This window comes from Bos taurus, chromosome 13, assembly GCF_002263795.3.
Source record: "Bos taurus isolate L1 Dominette 01449 registration number 42190680 breed Hereford chromosome 13, ARS-UCD2.0, whole genome shotgun sequence".
Lineage (NCBI taxonomy): Eukaryota > Metazoa > Chordata > Mammalia > Artiodactyla > Bovidae > Bos > Bos taurus.
Genome location: NC_037340.1, coordinates 59793737 through 59819793, shown reverse-complemented (window position 1 = coordinate 59819793; position 26057 = coordinate 59793737). Strand labels below are relative to the sequence as shown.

Here is a 26057-nt window from a genome sequence, read left to right as displayed (position 1 = left end):
CTCTGTTCTCATCACTCTCCTCGGACTCATCCACCACTTCTCACCCCTCCCCTGGAGGGAAGATGTAACATTATCAGCTACATTCACGGCAGTAATTTCTCTCATAAAAACAAAGTGGTTTGTCACCCTCTCCCCGCAGTCTCTGGCCAGATAACCCTCCACTGAAAATTTCCAGCACCGGCTTTTGTAGGAGGCCACATCCCTCTGGGCAGAGCAGAGATTTTAGGTTTTGTTTTTGTTGTTTTATGTTAAGAGTTTTAAATGGATGTATTAAGTTTTTACAGCAACTGCATTTTTAACTGAGGTCTTCATCATCGACTCTCTTCTTTGGGTAGTGGAGGTAAAAGTGGGCGGTCGTCGGCATTTCGGCTCTAGGGGGTGGGAATGCGATGGTGGCTTCTTGTCCCCAAGGAAGGGGCTCCTCTGTCCTGACCCCTCACCCCTCTCCCACCCCCACTGCTTCCCCGGTGGAGTAAAGAGGATGAGGAAGACAGCATCAAGTCGTTCCTTTGTTTTTAGTGCTTTTTGTCCTTCGGGACAGCCCCCTCCTTGCCGGTCCTTAATGGAGTGCCCGGCCAGGTGATGAGCGCAGTGTCTCATCCGCTCACAGGGACACAGAGATCGATGACCTGAAGACGCAGCTGTCGCGCATGCAGGAGGACTGGATTGAGGAGGAATGCCACCGCGTGGAGGCCCAGCTGGCCCTGAAGGAGGCCCGCAAGGAGATCAAGCAGCTCAAGCAGGTCATCGACACCGTCAAGAACAACCTGATCGACAAGGACAAGGGGCTGCAGAAGTACTTCGTGGACATCAACATCCAGAATAAGAAGCTGGAGACGCTGCTGCACAGCATGGAAGTGGCCCAGAACGGCTTGGCCAAGGAGGACGGTGCGGGTGAGTCGGCTGGCGGCTCCCCGGCCCGCTCTCTCACCCGCAGCTCCACCTACACCAAGCTGAGCGACCCTGCTGTCTGCGGCGACCGCCCGCCTGGGGACCACCCTGGCACCTCGGCCGAGGATGGGGTCGACAGTGGCTTCGCGGCCAACGATGACACCCTGAGCCGGACGGAGGCGTTGGAGGCCAGCAGCCTGCTGTCGTCAGGAGTGGACTGCGGCCCCGAGGAGCCCTCATCTCTACACAGCTCCTTCAGCCTGGGGCCCCGCTTCCCCGCCAGCAACACCTATGAGAAGCTGCTGTGTGGCACGGAGGCCGGAGTGCAGGCCAGCTGCATGCAGGAGCGCGCCATCCAGACAGACTTCGTGCCATCCCAGCCTGACCTGGACACCATCCTGGAGAAAGTGACCCAGGCCCAAGTCTGCGGGATGGTCCCCGAGTCAGGGGACAGGCGCCTGGAGCCGGATCCCCACCCTCCGGGGCCCAGAGACCCCAACTCTGCAGTGGTGGTGACGGTGGGGGACGAGCTGGAGGCCCCGGAGCCCATCACCTGGGGGCCCACCCCACACCACCCTGGTGCCCACCCAAACCCCAGCCCGTCGGTGAGCGTGGCATGCCCTGTGGAAGAGGAGGAGGAGGCAGCCACGGCCGAGAAGGAGCCCAAGAGCTACTGGAGCCGCCACTATATCGTGGATCTGCTGGCCGTGGTGGTGCCCGCCGTGCCCACAGTGGCCTGGCTCTGCCGCTCCCAGCGGCGCCAGGGCCAGCCCATTTACAACATCAGCTCCCTGCTGCGGGGCTGCTGCACGGTGGCCTTGCACTCCATCCGCAGGATCAGCTGCCGCTCGCTGAGCCATCAGGGCCCGACCGGCACAACCGCCGGAGGCAGCTCCCAGCTCTGAGGAGGGCCGGCCTGGGCAGAGGCTCCCACGGCCCAACTACTGATTGTAGGGGTGCCGCCCTCCCTCTCACACCTTCCCCTGGGGCATCATCTTATTTCTTTAGTTTGGGGTTTGGAGGTGGCTTTTTCAGGATAATAACCGTATTAGAGGCTGGGAGTGAAGGTTGGGGGAAGGTGTCCAAAAACTGCAACAGGAGAGAAGGGAAGAGAGACCGACAGCCGGGAGGCCCACTGATCAGACACACTGCAGAGAGAGAAAGTGGTGAGGCCCCCACCCCAGCCCCCCTGCCCACCAGGCCCCCCACACAGGGCAGCCGCTGCTCAGGAAGTCTCCCGTGTGATGATCTGGGGAGGCCAGCCTTGACTTGTCAGCCCGGCCTCCTCATCCCCCGCCCCCAGGTCCTGTCTGTTTCCCTGTGTACGCCAGGCCTTGTCTCCCAAGCCGCCCCTTGCCCTCAGCCCAGGCTTCTGGGCCAGTATTATCTCCTCAGATGGAGGCAGCTGTGACCCAAAGTACAGGCAGGGGACTGGGACTCAGAGCAGGTCTGGAACCACTTGGCCTGTGCTGAGCTCCAGCCTCTTCAGACTTCTCCCCACTTGGGGTTTGGGAGCACAATCAGGCCACGGGCTGGAGGAAAGATGGTGATGGGCAAGAGGTGGCAGAGGGCAGTGTGGGTCCCCTGTCTGTCTGTTCATCTCAGACCTTCCCCACCTCACTTTTCCTCTTGGAGTTTCTGACGGTGTCAGGTCATTCTTCTGTGAGAGCCAGACTGGCCTGAGCCCCAGCTCCCATCTGGAGACTCTGCCAGCACAAAAGGAGGAGATGGGGCTGGCAGCTCAAGGAGGCTCCTCCAGCCTCTGAGATGAGGCCTTGCAGCCTGGGAGGCAGGGCTGGGCTCAGCAACCCCAGCTGGTTTCACTCCAGCCTCTGGAGCTCACCCAGGTTTTGCCAGAGACCTTAGGACCAACTTCTGCTTTGCACTATGTTCATTTTGGGGCTTGGTTCTCATGCATCTCAGGATCTCCCGTGAGGTGGCTGCTTGCTTTCTAGGATGAGGGTTCCTAAATCTTACACCTATCTGCCTCTGGAGGAATATCCAGCAGGGTGAATGGCAAGATGAGGTGCTGAAGCCGTAATGTCCGTCCAGGCCAAAGCAGGGTGCTCTGGGATGTTTCCTAGGTGGGAGTGGAGTGGGGCTGCCAGCCCAAGCCCAGTCAACCTGGAAAGGTTCACTGGCACCCCCCTCCTTCCCTGGGACCACGTCTGGGTCCCCCAGCAAAGCTGCTGACACTTTATTAACATTCTTATTTTACAGAGTAAACCCATTCCTCTTCCCCTTCAGGGCGTATACCTGTCTGCTCACCCCACCCACTCCTCAGAGTTACGCCCTACATTGGAGCAGGGGTGGGGAGCATTGCTGGGACCCTGTGTCTTACTCAGCCCTCTGGCCTAGGGGGGCCCTCTGGTTCCGTCAAGGTGGCTTGCCCACCCCGCTGTTTCAGCAGCTGTCACCTGACTCGTGGACTCTGCCCTTCCTCTCTGTGCCTCCGCTGGTGCGGGGGACGCCTGCATGCTGGGGGTGGGCAGCCAGCCTAGCCACCAGCTGGGGGGAGAGCCCCTCAGCCACGTGCTTTGCGCCTCCGAAGCCCCCCTGTCCTCACTCCAGGCCTCAGACCTGCCATCCTTGTGGAGCTCCCCCCGATCCCAGCCGAACCAAACCTGAACTCTGGGGGCAGGGCTGGGCTGCCCCACGGGACCCAGGGGTCATGACACGGAGGGGCAGTGGACATCCCCCATCCAAAGCCAAGCCGAGACTGGCCATGGACCCCGCCTCGTGCCGTGTACTCACGGAGCTGCGCAGTGTCTCCTTAGAAATAGTCAAAAGCTTTGCCGAGAAAATAAAGATATGACTATATTTGACAACATAAAATCTATATATTTTTCACCCCTGGAATCTAGTCGAGCTGCATAGCCCCTCTGCTCCTGTCTGCGTCTTGCTGTCTGTGGCCTTCCTACTGTGTCTTGTGTTTTGGTGGACGTGGTCAGGGCCGGGGCCGTGGTCCGCTCTGTCCCTAATTCTGAACAAGCCCCTCGGGAAGAGTGTGGACTCAGGTCTGTGGACAAGGTGAGAGGAACTGGTGCCACCCTGTACTCTTGCTCTGGCCTGAGACCTGCCTGCCTGGTCAGAGGGGCCCCAGCCCACTCCGGGTCCTCTCTTTTGTGCGGTCTGGTGGGACCTTCGACAGGCTTTGTCTCTTGTCAATGGAGGAGGCGACTCTTTGGCCCAAGCCCGGGACAGGCGCTGGGACCGTGTCAGCCAGGCTCCAGCTCGTGCCTGTGTGCGTGTGTGTGTTCGGGATCCCGCATCTATGCAAAAGGGGCAGAGCTGCCTGGGAGGCTCCAGCGGTAAGAAGCAGCGGCCCGCCGGCTCAGGCTCCAAGCCCAGACTGCAGGGTCCAGAATGTGGGGCTGGAGGCAAGGCCAGGGCCCCGGAGCCTCCCGCTGAGTGCTCATCCTCCAAGGCTCCCCTTTTCCTTCCTGCTTAATACCTCCTCCTGTTGGGCTGTGACCTTCTCTCCTGCCCTCCGCTTCTAGAGCAGAAATCTCTGGGGTCTCCCCTCTCCCCAGCCTCTGGCTGGAGCTGATTAGATCCTGAGCAACACTGTTCTCAGGAATCACCTTGTGGAACTGCTGGTCCCTTGGAGCCCCGCTGCCAGAATTGGCTTCCCCTCAGTTGTGGGGTCCAGGCCAGAGTTGGCCCGGCTACTCCTCTGGTCCAGGCTCAAGCAGGAATCAGAGTCAGGGGCAGTACTCTGCTCAGAGAGCTGGCCTCAAGTGAAGTTTATTCCAAATATCTCCCAAGGGGATAACTTAGCTTTTCAGTGAACACAGTTCCCAGTCACCAGTAGCACCGGCGTACCTGGTAGCGCCTTGCGGGGGGCGGTGCAGGGGGCAAGTGACAAAATTCTGGGGTAGAGGCCTACGGAGGGGCCTCTGCCCAGTGAACTCGTGACCCCTCTGTGACCTAGGGGTCAGTACAAACAAGTCATAGTGCACTGTTAAATTCAGCCATGCCCTTGACAGAGAATTCAGGGGATACAGGAAGGGGGTGGGAGGTGGGGAGGGGTCTTCACTTTTGTCTCCTTTGTCCTATTGATCTGACAGAGTTGTACCTACAGCAGAACAGCTCTGGATTAAAGCATGAAAACACAATCAGATCCATCGCCTGTTTTCTTTATATTGTGTCTTTTGGGGCAGTGAGGGGGATAAAGGGGGCTCACGCTGTCCCCACCCGCATGGGAGTCAAAACTCACACCCTGGAAAGAGCTGAGGGGGCAGAGATCTTTCCTGAGGTAGAGGGGACCTGAGAGCTGCAAGCTGGCTCAGCTCTACCGTGCGTCATTTGGGGGTCACTTGGCACCCCCTCGGTGTCAGTCCCATTGGGCCCTGAGAGTGCACCTATTCCATCCTCTCCAGCACCCCTGAGGTGATTCTCACACCTACAGATGCAGAAGCCAGCTGGAGTCACTGAGCAGGGGGCGCTCTAAAGCCAGTGCCCCCCTCCAGAGCCCACACTGTCCCCCATCACCACCCAGCCATCCCAGCCTCACACCAACAGGCAGCATGTGACGCTGGCCAAGCCAAGCCAAGCCATGCTGTCAAAGGCAACACATAGAAAAGGCCTCGGTCTCACCACTGCTTAAAAGACAACCAACACTGGTGCGTCATGGGACTGAGGATTCTGGAATATCAATTACTTTCAAGGAAGGGATTTTATTTAAAATCAAATCTTTATTCAAAAGACAGTGAAGGGTTATAACTCTATACAGTTTGTGACAAAGAACAAGTAAAGGAAAAAGAAACAATTCTTAACCAAAAAAAAAAAAAAAATGTATTTGTGTTCTCAAAACATGGAACTGTTTTACTGGTAGAGGCAAAAATTTGAAAGGGACCCAGCTGCAACTTTAGGAAGTGTTTAGCCGGCCTGCCGACGTGCCAAGCATTTAAATCAGCACAGAGAATGGCCGCCTGTGGGCCCTGTCCCGGCCTTAGCCCAGTTGAGTGGCTGAGACTCCAACAAGGCCAGTGTATGTAAATGACAGGCGCACAGGATGCCATGTCGCCCCGCCCGGAACACGCCCCCTTGAGAAGACCCCGCCCCCTGGAGACGGCCCCGCCCCCAGGCAGCACGCCTTCGCAGGCACAGACTTTCCCTTTCTGGCAGGAGGGTGACAGGGCTGAGCTGCTGTCCCGTGGCCTCAGACGTCAGGGATAGAGTGGTCCATGGTGTGGTGCAGCAGAGTCGGGGACAACCTAGATACAGCAACAAGGACATTCGCCAAAACTGGCAGCACCTTCTCCCCCTTCTCCCAAAAACCTGTGCCTCCCTTGCCTCACCCCAAGTTACCAGAAGGCGGTGGCCAGGAGGTGAGGAGAGGGGAGGGGGGGGTTCCGCAGGGTGGGGGAGGGGGGCGGCCGGAGGAGAGGGGGGCCAGGGGGTGGGGGGGGTCAGCCTTACTTTTTGACCATGTGCTCGTAGATGACGGTGGGGATGATGGTCAGGGTGATGACGTTCCCGGCGGTGGCCAGAATCTCTGTGACTTCTTTGTCCTGGAGAAGAGGCGAGTGACAGTCACCTTGGGGGCCAGGGGCAACAATGAGGCACCTCTGTGAAGTGGTCAGCGTGGCCCTGCTGGAGTCCACCACTGACAGTGACGGTAGGGAATAGGTTGCCCCTTGAGTGAGGGTGGCAGGCCCCCAGCTCAAGCAAGAATGTGGGCCTCCCATCTGAGGCTCTCTCAGTAAAATGGACTCACCTCTCCTACCCTCACCTCGAGGGCCTGTGTGGGCCTGACACCAAACAGCCTCACAGACATGACTTCCCCCAAAGAGCCCCGGGAATCCCACCAACCACACGAGTATGCCGTCTCCCGGGCCCCAGTCACACCGGGATTCTGACCCCAAAGCAGAAAGAGAACCACGCTGCAGTGGGGACAAGGGGGGACAGTAGGCACACCCACCCACCCTCTTCTCTGGGCTCCTGTCAGCCTGAGCTGAGGCCGTGGGGTACCTCTTCCTCTTACATCTGGTTGACCAGTAAAAAGAAAGGCCTGCAGAAGCCGTTCAGATCATGGGGAGAACAAGACACGAGAAGCACCTACACAGAGTGTGCCGTACAGCCCAAAGCCGAATGCTAAGAGACGAGCCTCTGGCCCTTACTTGGAGACCGTGACCTTTACTTTGCACAGATCTCTGACTTGGCTGTGTGTTTTCCTAGCTGTGCCAGGATCAATGGGAGAAGATATGCCAGATGCGACTAGATGGTCAGGCATAGGGGAGAAGATGTGTGACAGGAGGGACCTGGAGATGGCCCTTATGAGGGAGGGGGAGTGGCTCACAAGACTGTGTCATCTGTGGGGTGAGATGGCAAACCCCCCAGGCCACCTCCACCTGCCTGTGAGCCCCAAAGCCCTGGATGCTGGAGCGGGGGGGACCCTCACTCTAAATCACAACTGGAATTAAGAACGGCTCTCAGTCCTGGTGGCATCAATCAGGATAAACCACTCTCGTTTTTCCAGGGACCAGAAGCCATGTGACTCAACCTCTTCTGGGGTCCATTCCCCGAAGGCACCCACCTTGTCCCCCAGTCTATGTCACAGCACTGGCCCTAGACCATTTGCTCCTTCTTGTATTTAAAGATAAAACTCACCACACACACACACTGTTGGGGAGAAGAAAGAGGTAGGAAATGGGCTTCTGAAGAGCCATTTCCTAAAATATTCCTATTAGTGAACATGATCCGGGATACAAACAGAAATATCACACAGAATAGACCGTGCAGCCAGGAGCCCCTCACCCCCACCCCGGACACCCATTTCCTGACACACGTCATCACCACCACCACCTGTTGTCACACCTCTGGCCTTCATGAGTAAGTAACATCAGCGAGTATTTACTGAGCACTTAGTGTCTGCACTGTGCTCGGAGCTCTCGTACCTTTGTCTCATTGAATCCCTGCAGCAGCCTTAGGATGAGGATCTGAAGCTGGGGCGAGCGCAGCAGCCCACCCACAGACACGAACCTTCCCACCACCTCTCGATCTCCCAGTCCCTGAGGTCCTGGGATGGAGCCATGCTCCGCCTTGCTCACCTTCAGCCCGATGACGTTTTGCCCATTCACCTCACACACATAGTGGTTGGTGAGGAGCCCATTACGGGCCGCGGAACTCCCTTTGACCAAAGAGATGATCTTCCCCTTCTTGATGACGAAGCCGACGTGGCCTGTGCTGTCCTTGTGCATGGTGATGGTCCGCTGGAACGGCCTGGCAGGGAGGGACAGTGAGCTGGGCCTGGGACATAACCAAGGGCAGACAGACAGGCTCCTGGGACCCGGGTGCTCACCTGTCCCGAACGATTATGACAATCTTCTCGGCCGATGCCTTCTTCACCACCTGGTGGGCTTTGTCCGTGCTCCACCCAGCACAGTCGCGTCCATCAATCTGCAGAATCTGGTCCCCAAAGCGCAGCCCCACCAAGGATGCAGGGGTGTTGGCCTGGACCAGCTGCACGAAGATCCCCTGGAGGAGGTGAGCCCGGCATTCAGTTCCCCCAGCCCACCCTGAGCCCAGGCGCCTCCTCCTGCACTGCTGTTTGCCTCCTGATCTTCTCAGAGCCTGCTGGGCCCTGGGACCGCAGCTCTGTATAGCAACATACAGGGTACCCCATTTTCCTGGTGAGGAAACGGGCCACACAGCTAGGAAGCAACGGAGTCAGGAATTCAGGAGTTTTCCCGGTATCTCAGATGATAAAGAATCTGCCTGCAATGCAGGAGACTTGGTCAATCCCTGGCTTGGGAAGATCTTCTGGAGAAGGGCATGGCTACCCACTCCAGTATTCTTGCCTAGAGAATTCCTTAGACAGAGGAGCCTGGCGGGCTACAGTACATGAGATCGCAAAGAGTTGGACATGACTGAGCAACTAACGCTTTCAGGAATTCCAACTAGTGGCTGCATCCCCAGTCACCAGATTACAAGGCCTCTCAGGCTGGCATCTGAACCAACACCCCCACACCCCTCACCTTCCACTGTCTTCAGAAAGCCTCCCAGAAGCCAGATCCCTCTGAGTGGGGAGCAAGGAGGCATGAAGTCCCAGGAAGGGCAAGTGGAGGGTCCCTGGCACAACCCAGAGCAAGCCCTAGTGCCTTATGGGGGGGGGATGGAGAGGACGAGCTTGGCTAGGGCTCAGGTGAGCCTTGGCTCCCGCGGGCAGCTCGGGCCGCGGGCAGGCGCAGTCCAGCACGCGAGCTCTCTCTCTGCGTTCCGCGGGGCCCCTCCCCTCCCGCCTGACCCCAGCCCCACCTTGTCGATGGCCTGCAGCCGCAGCCCCGTCTTGCCACGCTCGTCCTTGCATAGGTGGATCTCGCGCACACCGGGCTTGATCTCCGCACGCAGCGCGCCCAGGCTGTTCCCGGACACCGGCGCCACCACCTGGCCCGGCGAGGGACCCGAGACCGCTGCCTGCAGACCACAGGGGAGCAGAGGTCAGCCAGCGCCGTGGGGCCTCGTGCCTCAAGGGTCCAGGCGTGGGAGCAGGGATTGGGAAAAGAGAACGGGGTGGACCCTGAGCTCCAGCCCACCGCAGACCACACACACCTCTTGCGGGCAGGAGGACACATGGCGCCATGAAGCCACTAGGGGGCGTCAAAGTCCACACACCAAAAAAACACAGCCAGGAAAATAGAGACGGGAGGACAGGTATGTATTATAGAAAAAGGGTCCTCATTTTCCAAGACAACTTGATGTCAGAAGAACGTTTTAAAATCCACTTAAAAATAAAAAAAATTCACAGAAAATAGTGAACAGTGAGGGGGTAAAGGAGCTCAAGCTGATTTCTGTCTTAAAAAAAATTATGTCAGAAGTATCAAGATGAGTGAATACTATCCCCGCCCCCCAAAAAAGATCTGGAACAAGGCAAAGATGTCCACTCCCACCACTACTGTTAAATACAGTAATGGAAGAACTAGCCAGATAATAAGGCAAGGGAAGGAAATAAAAGACATATAGATTGGAAGAGAAAATATAAAATGGTCCCTATTTTCAGATGAGATGATGCTTTACTAGAAAATTCCAAAGAATCTACAGATAAACTCCTAGAACTCATAAGTGAATTTAACAAGGTCACAGGACACAAGACCAATGCATACCAAAAAAATCAATTGTACTTCTATATACTCACAATGAATACGTGGAAACTGAAATTAAAAATACAATACCACTTACAATCGCTAAAAAAAAAAAAAAGAAATACTTAGGTGTGGAGCTAATAAAACATATACAAGAATTGTATGCTGGAAATGACAAAACACGGATAAAAGAGATCAAAGAAGTAAAGTGAAGTGAAATGAAAGTCGCTCAGTCGTGTCCGACTCCCATGGAATATACAGTCCATGGAATTCTCATCACATCATCATATATTTCTACATTTAGATAAAAACGGAAATAACCTTAGTAGGATAGATATTAGTAGAAAATAGTGAAGTTATTAAAAAGAGAAATTTTGAGTACTCATTACTGTTTTTTTAATATAATGTATTGTGAGTTTGAAAGTGAAAGTCGCTCAGCCTGGTCTGACTCCTTTCACCCCATGGATGAATTCTCCAGGCCAGAATACTGGAGTGAGTAGCCTTTCCCTTCTCCAGGGGATGTTCCCAACCCAGGGATTGAACCCAGGCCTCCTGTATTGTAGGCAGATTCCTTACCAGCTGAGCCACAAAGGAAGCCCACAAATACTGGAGTGGGTAGCCTTTCTCTTCTCCAGCGGATCTTCCTGACCCAGGAATCAACCCGGGGTCTCCTGCATTGCAGGCAGATTCTTTACCAACTGAGCTATTGGGGAAGCCTAATCAATGGTCTAAATAAATAAAGAGATATTTTGTATTGATGGATCAGAAAAACTAGATGAAGCTGTCAGCTGTCCACAAAGTGATATACATATTTAATGCATTTCCTATCACAGTCTCTATGTTTTGTAGATAGAAGCAAGGTTAATCTAAACTTCATGAAAACACAAAGGAACTAGAATAGCTAAAACTAGTCTGACAAAAAAGTAAAAAACAGGAGAAATCACTCTACCAGATTTCCAAACTTTCTATATAGCTACAGTAATCAAGATAGTGTGGTACTGGGGAGAGACAGACCTTTGGAGCAGAATAGAGAATATCCAGAAATAGCCTCACACAAGTAGAGGCAACTGCTTCCTAACAGAGGTGTGAGAACAATTTAGTGAAGACAGAAGAGTCTTCTTTTTCAACAAATGGCATGGGAGCAACTGAACATCCATAAGCAAAATATGAATCGTGACCTCATGCCTTATGCAAAGACTGACTCAAGTTCAATCATAAATTTAAACAAAAAATTATAAGAGTTTTAGAAGTAAAAGGGAAAATTTTTCAGAACCTAGAGCTCAGTCAAGTTTCTTAGGACACCAAGTCATGATCCACAAAGAAAAAAAATCAATAAATTGAACCTCATCAAAATTGAAAACTTTTTGTTCTCCAATAAACTCTTTTAATACAATGAAAGGAGAAGTTACACAGCGGGAGAAAAATATTTACAAATCAAATGACAAAGGACTTTAGAATAAGGTCTCAAAAGTTGACTTAAAAAAATAATCCATTTAGAAAATAAGCAAAATATATGAAAACATTTTATCAAAAAGACTATACAGCTGGTAAATAACCACGTGAAAAGATGTTCAACATCACTAGCCATTGCTGCTGCTGCTGCTAAGTCACTTCAGTCGTGTCTGACTCTGTGCGACCCCATAGACGGCAGCCCACCAGGCTCCCCCATCCCTGGGATTCTCCAGGCAAGAATACTGGAGTGGGTTGTCATTTCCTTCTCCATTAGGAAAGTGCAAATAAAAACCACGATAAGGCATCACCACACACCTACCATGAGTAAAACTTAAAATAGTGATAATATCAAATGCTGGCAAAGATGTGCCAACAAAACACTCATGCGTTGTTGGCAGGAAAATAAAATAATACAGCCACTCTGAAAATTGTTTGGCAGTTTCTTTCTAAAAAAAATTAGCCATACATGTATTACACTACATAGGAATTGTACTCCTGGGCGTTTATCCCAGAGAAACGAAAACTTATGTCTGTACAAAAATCTGTACACAAACATCTGTAATATCTTAGTTTATAATAGACAAAAACTGGAAACAACCAAAATGTCCCTCGAGAGGTTAAACAAACTGAGCTATAGCCACACCATGGAACGCAATCCTGCAATAAAAAAGAATGAACTGTTGAAACAGGCGACAGCCTGGAAGGATCTCCAGGGCACAATGCTGAGTGGAAAGAGCCCATCTGAAAAGGTCACACACCATGTGACTTCACTTACATAACCTTCTAAAATGATAAAATTATAGGGACAAAAACATGCCAGTGACTGCCAAGGGGCTGAGGATGCTGAAGGGGAGGCTGGGCGTGATCATAAAGGGGCAGCATGACACAGACTTCTGTGTGATGATGTAGTTCTGTATCTTGATTGTGCTGGTGGCTGCAGGTGATAAAAACACACAGAACCTTAGACGCATTGTACTGATGTAACATGCCTGGTTTTGACCTTATAGTAGTTACATAAAATGGAAAACTGAGTGAAGAGTACAAGGGACTTCTCTTGTCTTGGCAACTTCCTGACTGAATCTCCGACTATTTAAAAAGAAAAACTTAAAATAATTAAAAATTTTAATTATGAAAGTGCATTATCTGTCGTCTTTTTTTTTTTTCCCATCAAATTTAGGTTGTCTGGGCTATTGACCAAAGAGAGATCAATCAATGGATTAAAATGGACAATGTGACCTACTTTGCTTCCTGTGTGTGCTCCCCTACATGACTGTCAAGGGCGTCATTTTGGAAAACCACTCCAGGGTGTCACCAGCTTTGCTCAGGATCCTACATGTCCTCATCCTTGCTGGTTTCTCCTGTGAAATCCTCATTTGTCAGTGTGGCAGCTCTCATCGTCACTTCTATCAATTTCATGAAATCCCACGGCATTACCAAGATTTGTATTTGCACTTTGCAGTCGATTTGCACTGGACCAGCGCAATGAACCACCCAGGAATGTTGAAGCTGATGGGTAGACAGTTTTGGGACTGATTCTATAAGTGAATATATTTTCAGGAGTGAATATTTCTACGTTATGATTTTTTTTTTTTTTTTTTTTGCTCCCTGAAGTCATAGAGAGCAAGAGTTAAGCATTATTTTTTCATTTGGGGACTTGGGGCTGACAAGCTCCTCCTCACAGGCTCTGCCTAACCATGCAGCTGCTCCCAAGTCACAGGCACCCCCTCATTAGAAGCACCCAGGCTCACGCCAGGTTTAATGTCCTCCCTTCTCATCTAGCAGGCTCAGGCCAGCAGGTCAGAGGTCAAAGGGCAGGCAGTGGCCGTCTAGCCCCAAGGCCTGCAGGAAACCATGAAACCCCACGGCACTTCTCATGAAGGTTCAAAATGAAACGTGTCATCAAGAAACAGAGCCTCAGGGATGCTACAGAGAGAGGAGATTCAAATCTGTTTAAATGGCAAGACCGAGGAAGGAGGGCCCGCATCAGGCAAGAGACAAATACCTACACTGGCACTTTCTGGAGTCTGAGGCAGGCTCTGCTGGACTTCTTGGCTGGAGAGGGAAAGACCCATATAGTTTTCCAATTCTGCCAGGTTAGGATACAAAACTGGTGGGAAGGGAAGGGGGAGAAGAGAAAGATGTTATTCTGGCCATGAGCTTGGCCACACCTGCCTGGCTCCCAAGTGATCACTCATCTTTGTTAAGAAACAAAAGGGTCCGTGATGCTGTTTACTCCCAAGAATGCAGTATATTCTTGAGATGGCTCTGCAGCCCTGGGAACACTCGCTGGCAATGTGGGTCCTCCCCTCAGATGGTCTGGGAGCAGCCTGGGACACAGAGCCCCTCACGGATCACTTTGGTGTTCAGCTCAGTTACCTTTATTTGGCACCAGCTGACCCAAAGGCAGCTCTGGGAAACTGCACGGTGAGGAGAGGGGTTGGGCCTGAGCTCACCAGTCAAGATAGCCAGAGCAGGCCCAGGGCCACTGCATACATCCTGGTCTCCTTGTGCAGCCTTCCTTGGTGGCCCTAAGTCAGGGATGTCAGGCCCCTCACAAGGTCACAGCTTTTCAGCGTCCCCCTCAAAGTAGAGGGGACAACTGTACACAGTGCCCATGGCTCGGTGGCAGGCAAGAGGCAGGCTCTCGGAAATGGCCAGCAGAAGTCACTCTCGGCCGGAAGCACCCCATCCCCATCACTCACGTGGAGGCTGGGAGTCCCCTTTTCCCCGTACTGGCAGAGCAGGCATCCTGGGTACGGCTTTGGCCTGGGCCTGGGGATGGAAGGGGAGTGCCGCTCAGCTGTGGTCAGAACCCCAGAGCCCTTGGAGCTTGGGGCTCCCTGAGGCTGGGGGTCAGGGCGATAGGTATGCTCGTGGCCTGAGTGGGTATCCAACCCTTCAATAAATGTGGCTTCGCACACCTCCATGCCTCAGGAGGGAGGTTCTCCCAAGGGCCTGCAACCCACTGAATGTCACAACTCATTTACTACCTGCAGTGGCCAAGGTAATTATCAGTCAAAAAGCCCCCAGTTCTCAAAACCCACTAAGACCTCATGTAGGATGGAAGGAGGAAAGGGCTTCTGGGGGCTGAGTAGGCCAAACACCACGGCCACAGGGTTTACCCTGGAAGCTTGCCCTAGGGCATGGGGTCTGCACGAACCCCAGTGGAGGAAGCACTGGGACCGAGCGGGCACCAGACATAGGCCTGTCTGCAGCTGCTCGTCTTCTCCACCTGCTGTGATCCCACTGCCCTCTGAACACCTGCTCTGCCCAGCAGGCCCCGCACTGGGGACCCGCATGCCTTGGGGCCAATAAGGAACTCCCAGGGGCCTCCAACCTTGATCCAAGACAAGCCTCCCTTAGCTACCCTGGAGTAATCCCGAAGCCTCAGCAGGGGACCCAGGCTAATAGCCTGGCAGTTTACCTGCATGGCCTGGTCCACCTTCAGGTCCTCCAGAGATGGGTACAGGGTGGCCATGGCTGCTCCTTGGAACACCCTGCAGGGCACAACAGAGCCGGGTGCTGAGGGGCGAGCGGAGGCACAGACACGTGCCACCCAGCACTCTCAGGATGAGAAAGACGTCAGGACGGGTAGTATTATTATTATACTACTATTACATGATTATATATAATACATATTATATATATCATATATAGCATATATTGTTATATATTATATATTCTATTATTATATACTTATATATTATATAAGTATATAATATATTATACCAGTTATATAATAGGTATTATTATCCCCATTTTAGAAATGCAGGAGCTGGGATTGAGCCAGAGTCTGGTTCCCAAGCCCATGTTCTCCACTCCTACAAAATCCCACCCCACCGTGTTCAGCTGACTCTGGGCTTTAGAACCTGGACCCAGGGGTCACCCAGGACATGCTCACCAGGCAAAGTAGGACTGGGGAACCATGTCCTTCCCTGCCATGTTTCAAAGGTCAGAAAGCCTTACAAGATCTTATCGCTCAAGACCTAAACCCGGTCCAGTTGGTGCAGAGTGAGCACCTACTGTATACCCGGCCAGCATTAGGGGTTTGTGCAGCATCTTCCCACAACTACTTGGGGCTCAGTCCAGTGTCAAGCGGTTGGGGACTTCATATTAAAACAGGCAGCAGGCACCTTATAATTCCTCCCCTGCCCCCCCACACCCCTCTCCATCTCTGGGCATTTGAGCCCCTACTGCCATTTCCGGCTTCACTGGTGAGTCTTGATCTTGATCATGATGAAGGCCAATGGAAACTCTTAAAAACATGCACACAAACTGTAAGAGTAAGAGTTTATATGCTCAGCAGAGTATTGTTCAGAGGGATAAAGAAATGATGGGGGACCATAAACATTTATTAAAAACCTTCCTACCTATCGGGGGGAGAACCAGAAGGACCTTGGAGCAAGGTACCCAAAGAAATTCAAAGAAATTACCCTCAGAAAAGCTTTATTTCCTCCCTAGATGAAATGTGAGCAAGGAGCAGTTTGTCCTTCTGGATTCTTCACCATTTACCCACTAACACACTGGCTCTGTCACATCTACCGGCCTTTGCTGGGCCAGTCCTCGTCAGCTGGAAGCTCCTACCCCACCCTCCCGCCCTGGCTCCTGAGACAGTGAGGTCACCGCTGCCCCCACCCAGGGCCCTGCCCTCAGCAGGGACTGCGGACCGGCCTCCAGTCCCGGGCTCTTCAGTTGTCCTCAGTGTGTCTTCCCACCTGACCTGCAGTTCCTGGCGATCCAGGGGGTCCTATTCACTGCACTGGGCCCACATTCCTGGACCAGGTCCAAAATCTCTGGGCATCTCGCCGGAGTGATCCCCAGGGGTCAAGGTCATCTTCCTCCATGACTCTTCCTTGTCCTTCCTCTGCACCTGCTGCCTTGACACTTATCAACTTTAAGCCTCCCCAACGACCCCGTACACACACCATCCCTTCTAGTCTGCCATCACACCCTATTATCCTCACATCCCATCACTAATCCTCACGCTGTCCTCCTCCATCTCCCCGCTCTTCTGCAGGAATCACAACATCTCCAGTGAGTCAACTCGACTGCTGTTCTCCAGCCAACAGGTCCTTTCTGTGTGAGCCTGGAATGCCATGCCCCTGATTAAAGCACCCCTAGTGGCTCCGCCACTCTCAGAATCCAGTCCACGTGCCCTTTATGATTCCTCCAGAGATTGGAACCAGTGGCTCACAGGCCAGATGCAAACAGATGTTGTTTGACCTTGCCAAGGACTTTATACATTCAAAGTTAAAAGCTTAAATGCAGAACTCGAGACTCGGCACTTAATAATCTAGCTTCACACTGCTCCTGAAAAACAGGACACTCTAGCAACCCTGGACCACCGCTGAGTGGCTACATCTGAGTCGCAGCCAACTCCCGGGCGCCCCAGACTCCCTCAGCCTCTGTTGTCTCTTACATCAAGACCGATTTACTCATTGGCCCTGAGTCCCAATAGACATTTGCTTGCACCCCCTGCCTAATTCTCCCGCTTTCTTTCTTTCTACACGTCTTTCTCCCAACCCGCACCCTCAGCTTCAGCCACAATGAGCTACTTTTAGATCCTTGAATTAACTGAACTTCCTCGTGTCCCCAGGCCTTTGCGTGTATTATTATGCCCTCTGTCTGGCATACCTTTCTACCCACTCTGCTCCCCACCTGGCTAACTTCCAATTATTTTCTGTGTTCCATATCAGAGGGCTCTTCAGGAAACTTGCCTTGATTTGTGCTCCCCCTGCCCCACACTCGCCTCCTCTCCCAGCTCATGTTCTTAGTCTGTTGATCATTCACTACTCTGAAGCTGCCTCTTGATCTACCTATTGGGAGTTCCAAATGGGCAGAAACTGGACCTTCTAATTTATTGTGGACATCAACCAGCCCCTAGCGTGGACATCAACTCAATATTTCCAGAAGCAATGCATTCCGCCTGGGCTTCCACGTTTCTCCTTGTAGAGTAAAGCGCTAATGTCCTATGAACGTGCACCTTCCTAGGATGGAAGATGTGAGGGCCCAAACAGGCTTTGTTTGCCTTTCACTGGCTTGTTTTTTCTGTTTTCGTTTGAGTTAGTGTCAACATTTTAAAATCTGGAAATATAGAATTCTCCACTTCTATCTTGTATAGGAAAAAAAAAAAACAAAACACAAAATACTTGGCAATGCAAGAGCAGGAATCATACACAAGCAACACTCAGCCAGGCCGGAGTCACAGCCTGCCCTTAGATGAGGTTGCACACACCTCTTGTTTCCCAAAGTACCCATCCAGCTGGCTCACACTGCCCGCTTGGTTCCTGGGGGCAGGCAGTTCCAGATCTTTGCCCTCACCTGGTCTTTGGGGCAGAAATGACCATCTCAAGGAGACAGGGATGGTCCAATGGGGAGAGGGAGACCGGCTCTGACCTGCTTTAAATCAGCTGAGGGGAGAGGCCCCTTCGCCTGTGGTCTTCCCTTCTGTGCACACACTCCAGGAGACTTGGATCTTGGGACAGTCCTCAGAAGGTACCACCCACCAAAAACACGCCCTGGATCACACATGAGCTACAGATGTGAAAATAAGAGGCATCCCTGCCCTGCTTTTTCAAACACTGAAGTAGCAGAGCTTTTATATCTGTAGCAGCTGCCTTCTGGGCAAGCAGAATCTGAGATCCACTTCCTGGAGATCCTTTCCAGGCTGGAATCACACAACCCATCCTCCGGGTCTGAGACACTTTCACCACTGCCACCTTCTCTGGGTCTCAACCAAGGTTAGGGATCTGGGTGGAATCAAGAGGCAGGTGTTTCCCTGCCTTTTAGCAATTCACAATATAGTGGGGAATGGCTCCCTGCCAGGAAATATGCATATCTCATTCAATTATCCATCTACTCATTCTCACTATTTGAGTGTCCATTGTGTGCCAGCGACCTTGGACCTCTTTGTTATGCAGATCCCTCTGCTTGGCACACCACCCTTCTCTGCATAGCCTTTCAAGCCTTTGAAGACTCAGCTCAAATGCAAGTTCTCCGCTTGGCTTTTTCAGGCCGTGGGACCCCTGGCTAGTTGGCTAGGTCTTCCTGTGTTCCCAAACTGACTGGTACTGCACCTACTCTCAAGTTATTTATCATATTATACGATTACTATCTGGGTATCCCCTCATTCTGAACTCCATCTCAGAATGCCAGGGACTACGTCCTGTTCATCACCCTACACCTCCCCACTGAAACAGCACCCAGCACACAGATGCCGACAAAAATTGCTATTTGACTGAATAGATAAGTGGTTTTCCAAGAAACAGACTGGAAATTTGTGTGGGCATTCTTGGATGTCACAAGACTGAGGGGACACTAGCATTTAGCAAGCAGGGAGTAGTGACCAGGACCTTTTGTAATGCACAGAACAGCTCATCACAACAAACTGTCCCACACAAGTTTCCAATATCCCACCAACCTTAATGGAAGCAACAAAAAAAAAACCTGTGTATAACCTGTTTTATATACAAATACAATGAAACTTTACCGGTTTTAGTATACAATATATCATCCAGAAATGTATACACCAGCTTATCTGAGGAAGTTATTCTTGGTTTTGTTCACCATTCTGAAAAATCATTGTCAATTCTCCACAACACAGGTAGGTCACCAGAACACACTCGTGTGTGTCTGTGTCTGTAGCTGTCATAGTCACTCCACGCCTGTATACAGATACATTTAAGCTTTGACTCAAGATGCCAAATATAAACTTTGGCAAAATTCAGCTGAATACTATCTATTAAATCCAAGGTGGTCCTAGTGGCAAAGAATCTGTCTGCCAATGCAGGAGACTGCCTACAAGCAGACGATCCTGGTTGGATCCCTGGGTCGGGAAGATCTCCTGGAGGAGGAAATGTCAACCCGCTCCAGCATTCTTGCTGGGGGAATCCCATGGACAGAGGAGCCTGGCGGGCTACAGGCCATGGGGTCCCAGAGAGTGGGACACGACTGAGCATCTGAGCACACAAATCCAAACTCCCTCGTTTTAAGTTAGGTACAAGCGTGATCTGGTGTAACCCAGTCTGAGCTTTTACATAGTGAAGTGCATATTCCTTTATTATAAACTATTTTCATTGCCCTCATTTCTTCTTTACAGTGCAGACAGGGCAACATGCTGTTTTGCGGGGTTTTTTTCAACTTGTTGCTGTTCAGTCGCTCAGTCACGTCTGACTCTTCCCAACTCCATGGACTGTAGCGTAGGGCTTCCCAGGTGGCGCTAGTGGTAAAGAACCTGCTTGCCAGTGCAGGAGGCGTGAGAGACATGGGTTCAATTCCTGGGTCAAGAAGACTCACTGAAGTAGGAAACAGCAACCCACTCCAGTATTCTTGCCTGGGAAATCCCATGAACAGAGGAGCCTGGCAGGATACAGTCCATAGGGTCACAAAGAGTTGGACACGATCAAAGTGACTTAGCACAGACTGCAGCATGCCGGGCTTCCCTGTCCTTCACTATCTCCCAGATTTTGCTCAAACGCGTGTCCATTGAGTCGATGATGCCATTCAACCATCTCATCCTCTGTCAGCCCCTTCTCCTCTTGCCCTCAGTCTTTCCCAGCATCAGGGTCTTTTCCAATGAGTAGCTCTTCACATCAGGTGGCCAAAGTAGTCAGCTTCAGCATCAGTCCTTCCAATGAATATTCAGGGTTGATTTCCTTTAGGATTGACAGGTTTGATCGCTGCTATCCAAGGGACTCTCAAGAGTCTTCTCTAGCACCACAGTTCAAAAGCGTCAGTTCTTCAGTGTTCAGACTTCTTTATGGTCCAACTCTCACATCTCTACATGACTAGTAGAAAAACCATAGCTTTGACTAGACGGACCTTTGTCAGCAAAGTGATGTCCCTGCTTTTTAATTCCTCTGCCTTTTCTTAATACAGCTTGTACATCTGGAAATTCTCAGTTCACATACTGTTGAAGCCTAGCTTGAAGGATTTTGAGCTTACTGTGCTAGCATGTGAAATGAGTGCAACTGTGCAGTGGTTTGAACATTCTTTGGTATTGCCCTTCTTTAGGATTGCAATGAAAACTGAACTTTTCCAGTCCTGTGGCCATTGTTGAGTTTTTCCACATTTGCAGGCATATCAGTGCAGCACTTTAACAGCATCACCTTTTAGGATTTGAAATAGCTCAGCTGGAATTCCATCACCTACATTAGTTTTGTTCACAGCAATGCCCCCTAAGGAGGTGGGGGTGAAAAGCCGCTCTGGACAAAACTACCCCCTCCCTCAGCCTCAATTTCCTGCTTTTTGGAAGCAGCCAGGCACACAACTCCGTGAACAGGGGGACCGGAGAAAGCACCACAGGTCCCTAGGGCTTGTTTCCTAATCTGTCCAACGATCGCTGATCGAAGATCTCCAAAAGACTCCCATTCTGACCCTCTTGTAGCTCCGAACTTTGCTCGGAATAAGAGGCGACCTCCCCTGGTTGCTATGGGTTACAGCAAAGCCTCCGCCAGGCCGCTAGGGCGCGCTGCGGCGGCTAGAGCGCATGCGTCTAATCCATCCGGGGCTGCGCACGGCTACACGCCGTTCCCAGGGTGCTCCGCGGCTGTGGGTGGAAAATGGCAGCCTCCTCTGTGGGTTGTTGGTCTGGTGGGATCCTAGCATCCCTCCGGCCTCTTGCTTTTTCCAGGCGCTCGTGGCTGGCACCCACATCCATACACACACACAAAATCAGGTAGAGCATCAGAATAAGGGATTTAAAGGCTCAATCGGGCTCCGCATCGCCTCTTACCGGTGTGGAAGCTACGTGGATCAAATTGCGCTTTCAATGGGAATGTCTCCCTACACTCCACACACCCCTGAGCCTGAGTCCATTAACGGCTTCCCGAAGGAGAGCGGGTGCGGCTGAACCCTCCCCTGACTGATAGGATTCCGTTCTGAGGCAGCTGAGGGAGGGAGGAGGGCAAAGTTGACACGCCTGCGCTCCGGGCTGCCTGTTGCTCCTTAGGAAGAGGAAGCTCCAGCGCTCCCGTAGGTTTCGGAAGCACCTTGGATCCCCGAGTATTTCCCACCCATTGAGACGTCACCTTCCCAAGTTTCTTGTCCTGCCCTGACTTCCCGTCCTGGTGCTCCGCCCCAGGAAGATTCACCCTAGGATCCCACCCGAGAATGAGGGCCTGCCACTCGGGGTGAGGGTCTTGGGCTTGGCCTGGCAGATCACTTCCCACAGCAAAACGACCCGCTGCTCGTTTTTAGAGATTCGGGCAGTTGGGTCTGTGGGGTGCAGGATAAAAGCCTGGGGCAAGGGGGAAGGCCTCCCGGAGGAAGCCAGGGGACACAGACTGGACTGTGAAGAATAGAGGTTCCAGAGGAGGAGAATGGAGTATGTTACTCCAGAGATGGGAGGCCCAGACCCAGGAGTCCAGCCGCCTTCCAGATCTTTACTGCCTCCCGCTGGTTGAAACTCATTTTTCCCAGCTTTGCTGCCACTCTACAGTGACCCCACCAAATGCACCCCATGGTCGGAGCCAGAAACCTGGGAGTTAGCCTTGACTCCTGCCCTCCAGCCTACCCATTTCCTGCCCTCAGAGTAAAATCTCCGACTTCAACTTGATATTCAAATCTCCCTGACCTGACTCCAGGTACCTTCTCCACTGACTCCTGATAACCTCACTCTTGTGCACTTACCCTGCATCTCATTCATTCCAGACTCCTGTTGATCGTAACTCACCTTGCTAGTTCAGCCTCTCTGCTTTTACAGATGCTGTTCCCGCTGTCTTGAATGCCATTCACATCTCCCCCGCCCCCACCACTTTGTTCATCTGGTGAACTCATTTTACCCCCAAATTCCCCAAACCAAACACAAATAAGCGTCTCTCTTTTCTAAACCACAGAATCTCATATTCATTCCACTACTAATATCATTCATTCCACTAGTGTTTTTAAGCACCTACTGTGAGCAAGGTCTGCATTTCCTAAGTTGGATTTCCACTACTCTGTATTTGTTTGCCTGTCTCCCTCTCTGGTGAGGAATGTTGCTCATTTCTGAAGCCCTAGTGTTGTGCCCACTCCCTGGCACACAGCAAGGGTCCAGTTACTGTTTCTTGAAACGGAAAAGCAGACCCAAGGGGAAGACAAAAAGTTCCAAAAAGACCTTTGAAGAAAAACCCTGGGCCTAGAAAGGGAGATAAAACAGTGCCCTGATGAGGTAGATGGAAAGGCGGCCTCCTGCAATGACACTGGAAGAATTTGCTCAATACGATGCTGCTGATTTCCTACAATTAACTGGCTCCTATGAAAGGAAAGAACCCATCTAACCTAGCTCACCCAGAGAAATGTTCTCCCACTGCATTTTCCACGATTTCCATCCCTGAGCTTCTGTACTTTGTGGTATTCTGAGTGGTAGCAACTCCCACAACTGAGCAGCAATCAGGTTCTCAGAGACCAGCAGGGCTGAAAAGGGGTCACCAGCCCCCATCTTTGGGCTTTGAAATGAGAACACTTTGTTCCAAAGAGCTGACACTAAGGGACGCCCACTTGTTCCTGTGGACAACTCATCCATCCTTTAGAAGACAGTGTGCAGGAGGGAAGCGTGGGTTAGAGTGTCAGAGGAATAGCTCCTGGAAGGCCAAATTAGCCCAGGGATGTGGTGAGTTGGAAAAGAAGAGGCTGTTGCTAGGCCACCAGCTTATACCCGCCTCCCTCCCTCAGGCTGTACTGCCTGCTGGAGAAAAACTGTGAACTTCTTTCAAGGAGTGCAGATGCTTCTGAACCCAGGCACAGGAGAGGCAGAATGAGAGCAAGGACCTCGGAGGCAGGCAGGATGGGTTCAGACTGATGTGCTCTGGCTGGAGAGCAAGCACGGACAAGTCTCTCCTGCATGTCATTTCTTCCTTTGTAATATGAATAACAATACTTGCATCACAGAGTTGTTGTGGAGGTTAGATTCTTGAGATGTGTACAGAAAGTACTACCACAATAAAGGGCACGCAGTAATCGTTAGCTGTTGTTCATTCAGTACATTCACTTAGCACCTAAGTCCCAGTACTGTTCTAAGTACCGGTAATAAGGCAGGGAACAAAAGAAAAGCCCGCCTTTGAATGTCACCTGGCTGGATAAATAAGTGCGTCTGCAGTGTTAGTTAGGTGATTAGGGAAGTGATAGGGAGTGGAGGATAGAGCCTGGAAGCCCAGGAGGCTCACTGCTGAGGGTGGGGGCCACAAGTGGCCTAAATGGGGAAGGAAAAGCAGTGAGGCTTAGGGCACAGCCACTGCAGTGGCCCTAAGGTGAGTGCCTGTTCTGTTTGGGGAATGTCTGACCAATGACACTGAAGTCAGTCATTCAGAGGGGAAGTAGTAGGACAGAGCGTGGAGAGGTGGTGAGACAGACTAGATCCTTTACGGCCTGAGGGTCATGCTGAGGGCTTGGCATAAACTCTTGTGAGATGGGAGCCAGCCACTGGAGAATTTTGAGCAGCAGAATGACATGGTCGGACTTTGATTTGGAAGACAGAAGAGGGAGCGCGAGTGAACAGAGAGCCCGGGCTAGAGGTGGTGGCGGTACAGTTGTTAGTAGTTTGGACCACCCTGTGTACAACAGCCCATGCAGTGCCTGCCCAGCACATAGCAGCCCTGTCTTAAGCACCATTTTCTGAGGCTAGCTGTGTGGAGGCATGCTCCTTTTATCCATGATCTCATTCAGTTTCCCCAACTGTGTGGGAGTCCCCGCAGGAGGAAACCGGTTCTTGGGTCAGGCCACTGGCCCACGCCCCCAGCAGGTTCTCCTTCCTTGGTAGGGAGCTTGTTGATGGAAACAGCTTCAGGCAGAGAAGTGAGTAACAGAAACTGAAGCCTGCATTCAGTTTCTTGCAGAGGTTGCTCTTTGGTTTTCCAGGGGTCCATTGTGAGGAACAAAGTGTGGGTCCCATCCCTGTGATCACTGTCCCAGGCAGTCAGAAGGAGCCTGGATGGAGCCCTAGTGATGTCTGGATAAAGATCACCTACCCTTGAACCTGGCCCAGGGCTGGGCTCAGAAGAAGAAGCCCCTCTTCCAAAGTTTACATTTCACTGCCAGAGAGAAGCACCTTGAGAGGAAAAGGCCTGGAAGTCCCAGAAGGGTCGAAACAGGGAAAGAAGAAGACAGGTGAGAGCAGGTGTCCTCTTCGCCCCCTCCAACCCCCCTGCCAAGGGGCCCTGCGCCCAGCTCTTACCTGTAGTCAGGTGCTGCTGCTCGTCCTTCTCTAGCCACTGCTGACGGACTATGGTCCCTCCCTGGAAGGTGGTGGCCCTTGTCCCAGCTGGGTTCCGGCTCCCTGGTCAGCTGACTCACCTGGGCCTGGAATGGGCCCAAGTACGTCCCTGCAGCTGGGTCAACCTGCCCGAGGTCAGCAGGTTCAGAGGAGGCCTTTGGCCTTAGTCTGGATGTAGAAATGGGGCTAGGGGCTCACAGCTCCTGTGGGGAGGGGTATGAACCAGACTTCTTGACCTTGAGGAAATCAGACTTGGATAGGACACCTACTCCTCTAAACATGAAGGCAGTTTGATGGGTCTTTAAAAATGGCCATACCTTGTGACCTAGCAATTCCTCTTCTGGGGATTCGTCATAAGAAAATAAGTAGGATGGGGTCTCAGGGCCCATCACTGTGTTTCTTATAGTAGGGAAATCTAGAAATCTCCAAATGCCCATCACAGACATCACAGGGTCAGTTAAATAAGGCGTCTTTGGAAGATCAGAAAGCCATCAATGTCATTTAAAGAAGCAATGAGGCGTCCTGTATTACATCCTGTAATACAGAGTCTGTATTCTTGGCTGCTATACCACATCACTACACAAAGATAAACGCAAAGTTCTAAAAAGATGGTGATTAAGAAAAAACAAGGATTAAGTGTGTTTTTCTTATCAGTATTGTTTTAGTTAGAGGAGTTTGAAATATGTTTTATAACTTTTTTTCTCATCAAAATTACTGCTTCCATTTTTCATTGCCTATTTTAGTAAATGTGATCAGTAGTCACCTAGTAACACAAATGAGAAAACTTAGACACATCTAAGATCTCTACTTCTTTTATACTTCCTACATCTAAATCAGTGGCCAAATCTTATGGTGCATGTATGAGTGGTGAAAAGAGCTTTATTTTTTCTTTTTCTTTTTTGGCTTATTTTGTAAGGTTTTTATTTTTTCACCTTTTTATTTTGTATTGGAATATAGCTGATTGACAGTGTTGTGATGGCTTTGGGTACACAGTGGAGTGACTCAGCTGTACACGCACATATGGCTGTTCTCCTCCCAGCTCATCTTCCATCCAGGCCACGTGGCAGTGAGCAGAGTTCCCCGCGCTGTGCAGTGTGTACTTGTTGGCTATCCATTTCAAATGTAACAGTGTGTGCATGTCAATCCTGGGGCTCCCTGGCTGTCCTCTCCCTGAATTCTTCCCTTCTGGTAACCGTGGGTTTGTTCTCTTATGAGTCAAAACAGCTTTAATTTACTATGGACCTACAACCACAAACCATGCAAACTCAGAAAAGGCAAAATTATTAAAGAACCAAAAACAAAACCAAAAAATTCAGTAATTCTCTCAACAGTATCCCGGTTTTTAACATAATAAATAGTATATACTTATATAACTTAATTATATAAATATATAACATTTATAATTTTAATATATATTTATAAATAAAATACAAAATATG

At 51.3% G+C, this 26057-nt stretch overlaps 2 protein-coding genes across 8 annotated transcripts in view; one reads left to right on the top strand and one right to left on the bottom strand.

The window, feature by feature from the left end:
- Positions 1-5014, top strand: part of SNPH (syntaphilin) — a 45084-nt gene extending 40070 nt beyond the window's left edge. For all 6 annotated transcript variants that reach the window (XM_010811622.4, XM_059893003.1, XM_015474255.3 and 3 more), the window contains one exon: positions 611-5014. In XM_010811622.4, the coding sequence (XP_010809924.1) occupies positions 611-1796 (1186 nt within the window). In that variant the 3' untranslated portion in view covers positions 1797-5014. The remainder of the gene's footprint in view (positions 1-610) is intronic.
- A 545-nt stretch (positions 5015-5559) lies between these two features.
- SDCBP2 (syndecan binding protein 2) lies at positions 5560-25195 on the bottom strand. Of its 2 annotated transcripts, none has more exons than XM_025001169.2 (9): positions 24580-25195; positions 14854-14926; positions 14132-14201; positions 13436-13536; positions 9154-9312; positions 8198-8373; positions 7947-8118; positions 6316-6407; positions 5560-6110 (listed from the first exon to the last, which is right to left on the bottom strand). In XM_025001169.2, exons 2-9 carry the CDS (start codon positions 14905-14907, stop codon positions 6056-6058), a joined length of 879 nt encoding a protein of 292 aa, XP_024856937.1. In that variant the 5' UTR covers positions 14908-14926; positions 24580-25195; the 3' UTR covers positions 5560-6055. The 2 variants fall into 2 exon arrangements, with proteins under 2 accessions (XP_024856937.1, XP_059748985.1); XM_059893002.1 differs by lacking the exon at positions 24580-25195 and adding an exon at positions 18919-22166.
- Between the last annotated feature and the right edge of the window lie 862 nt (positions 25196-26057).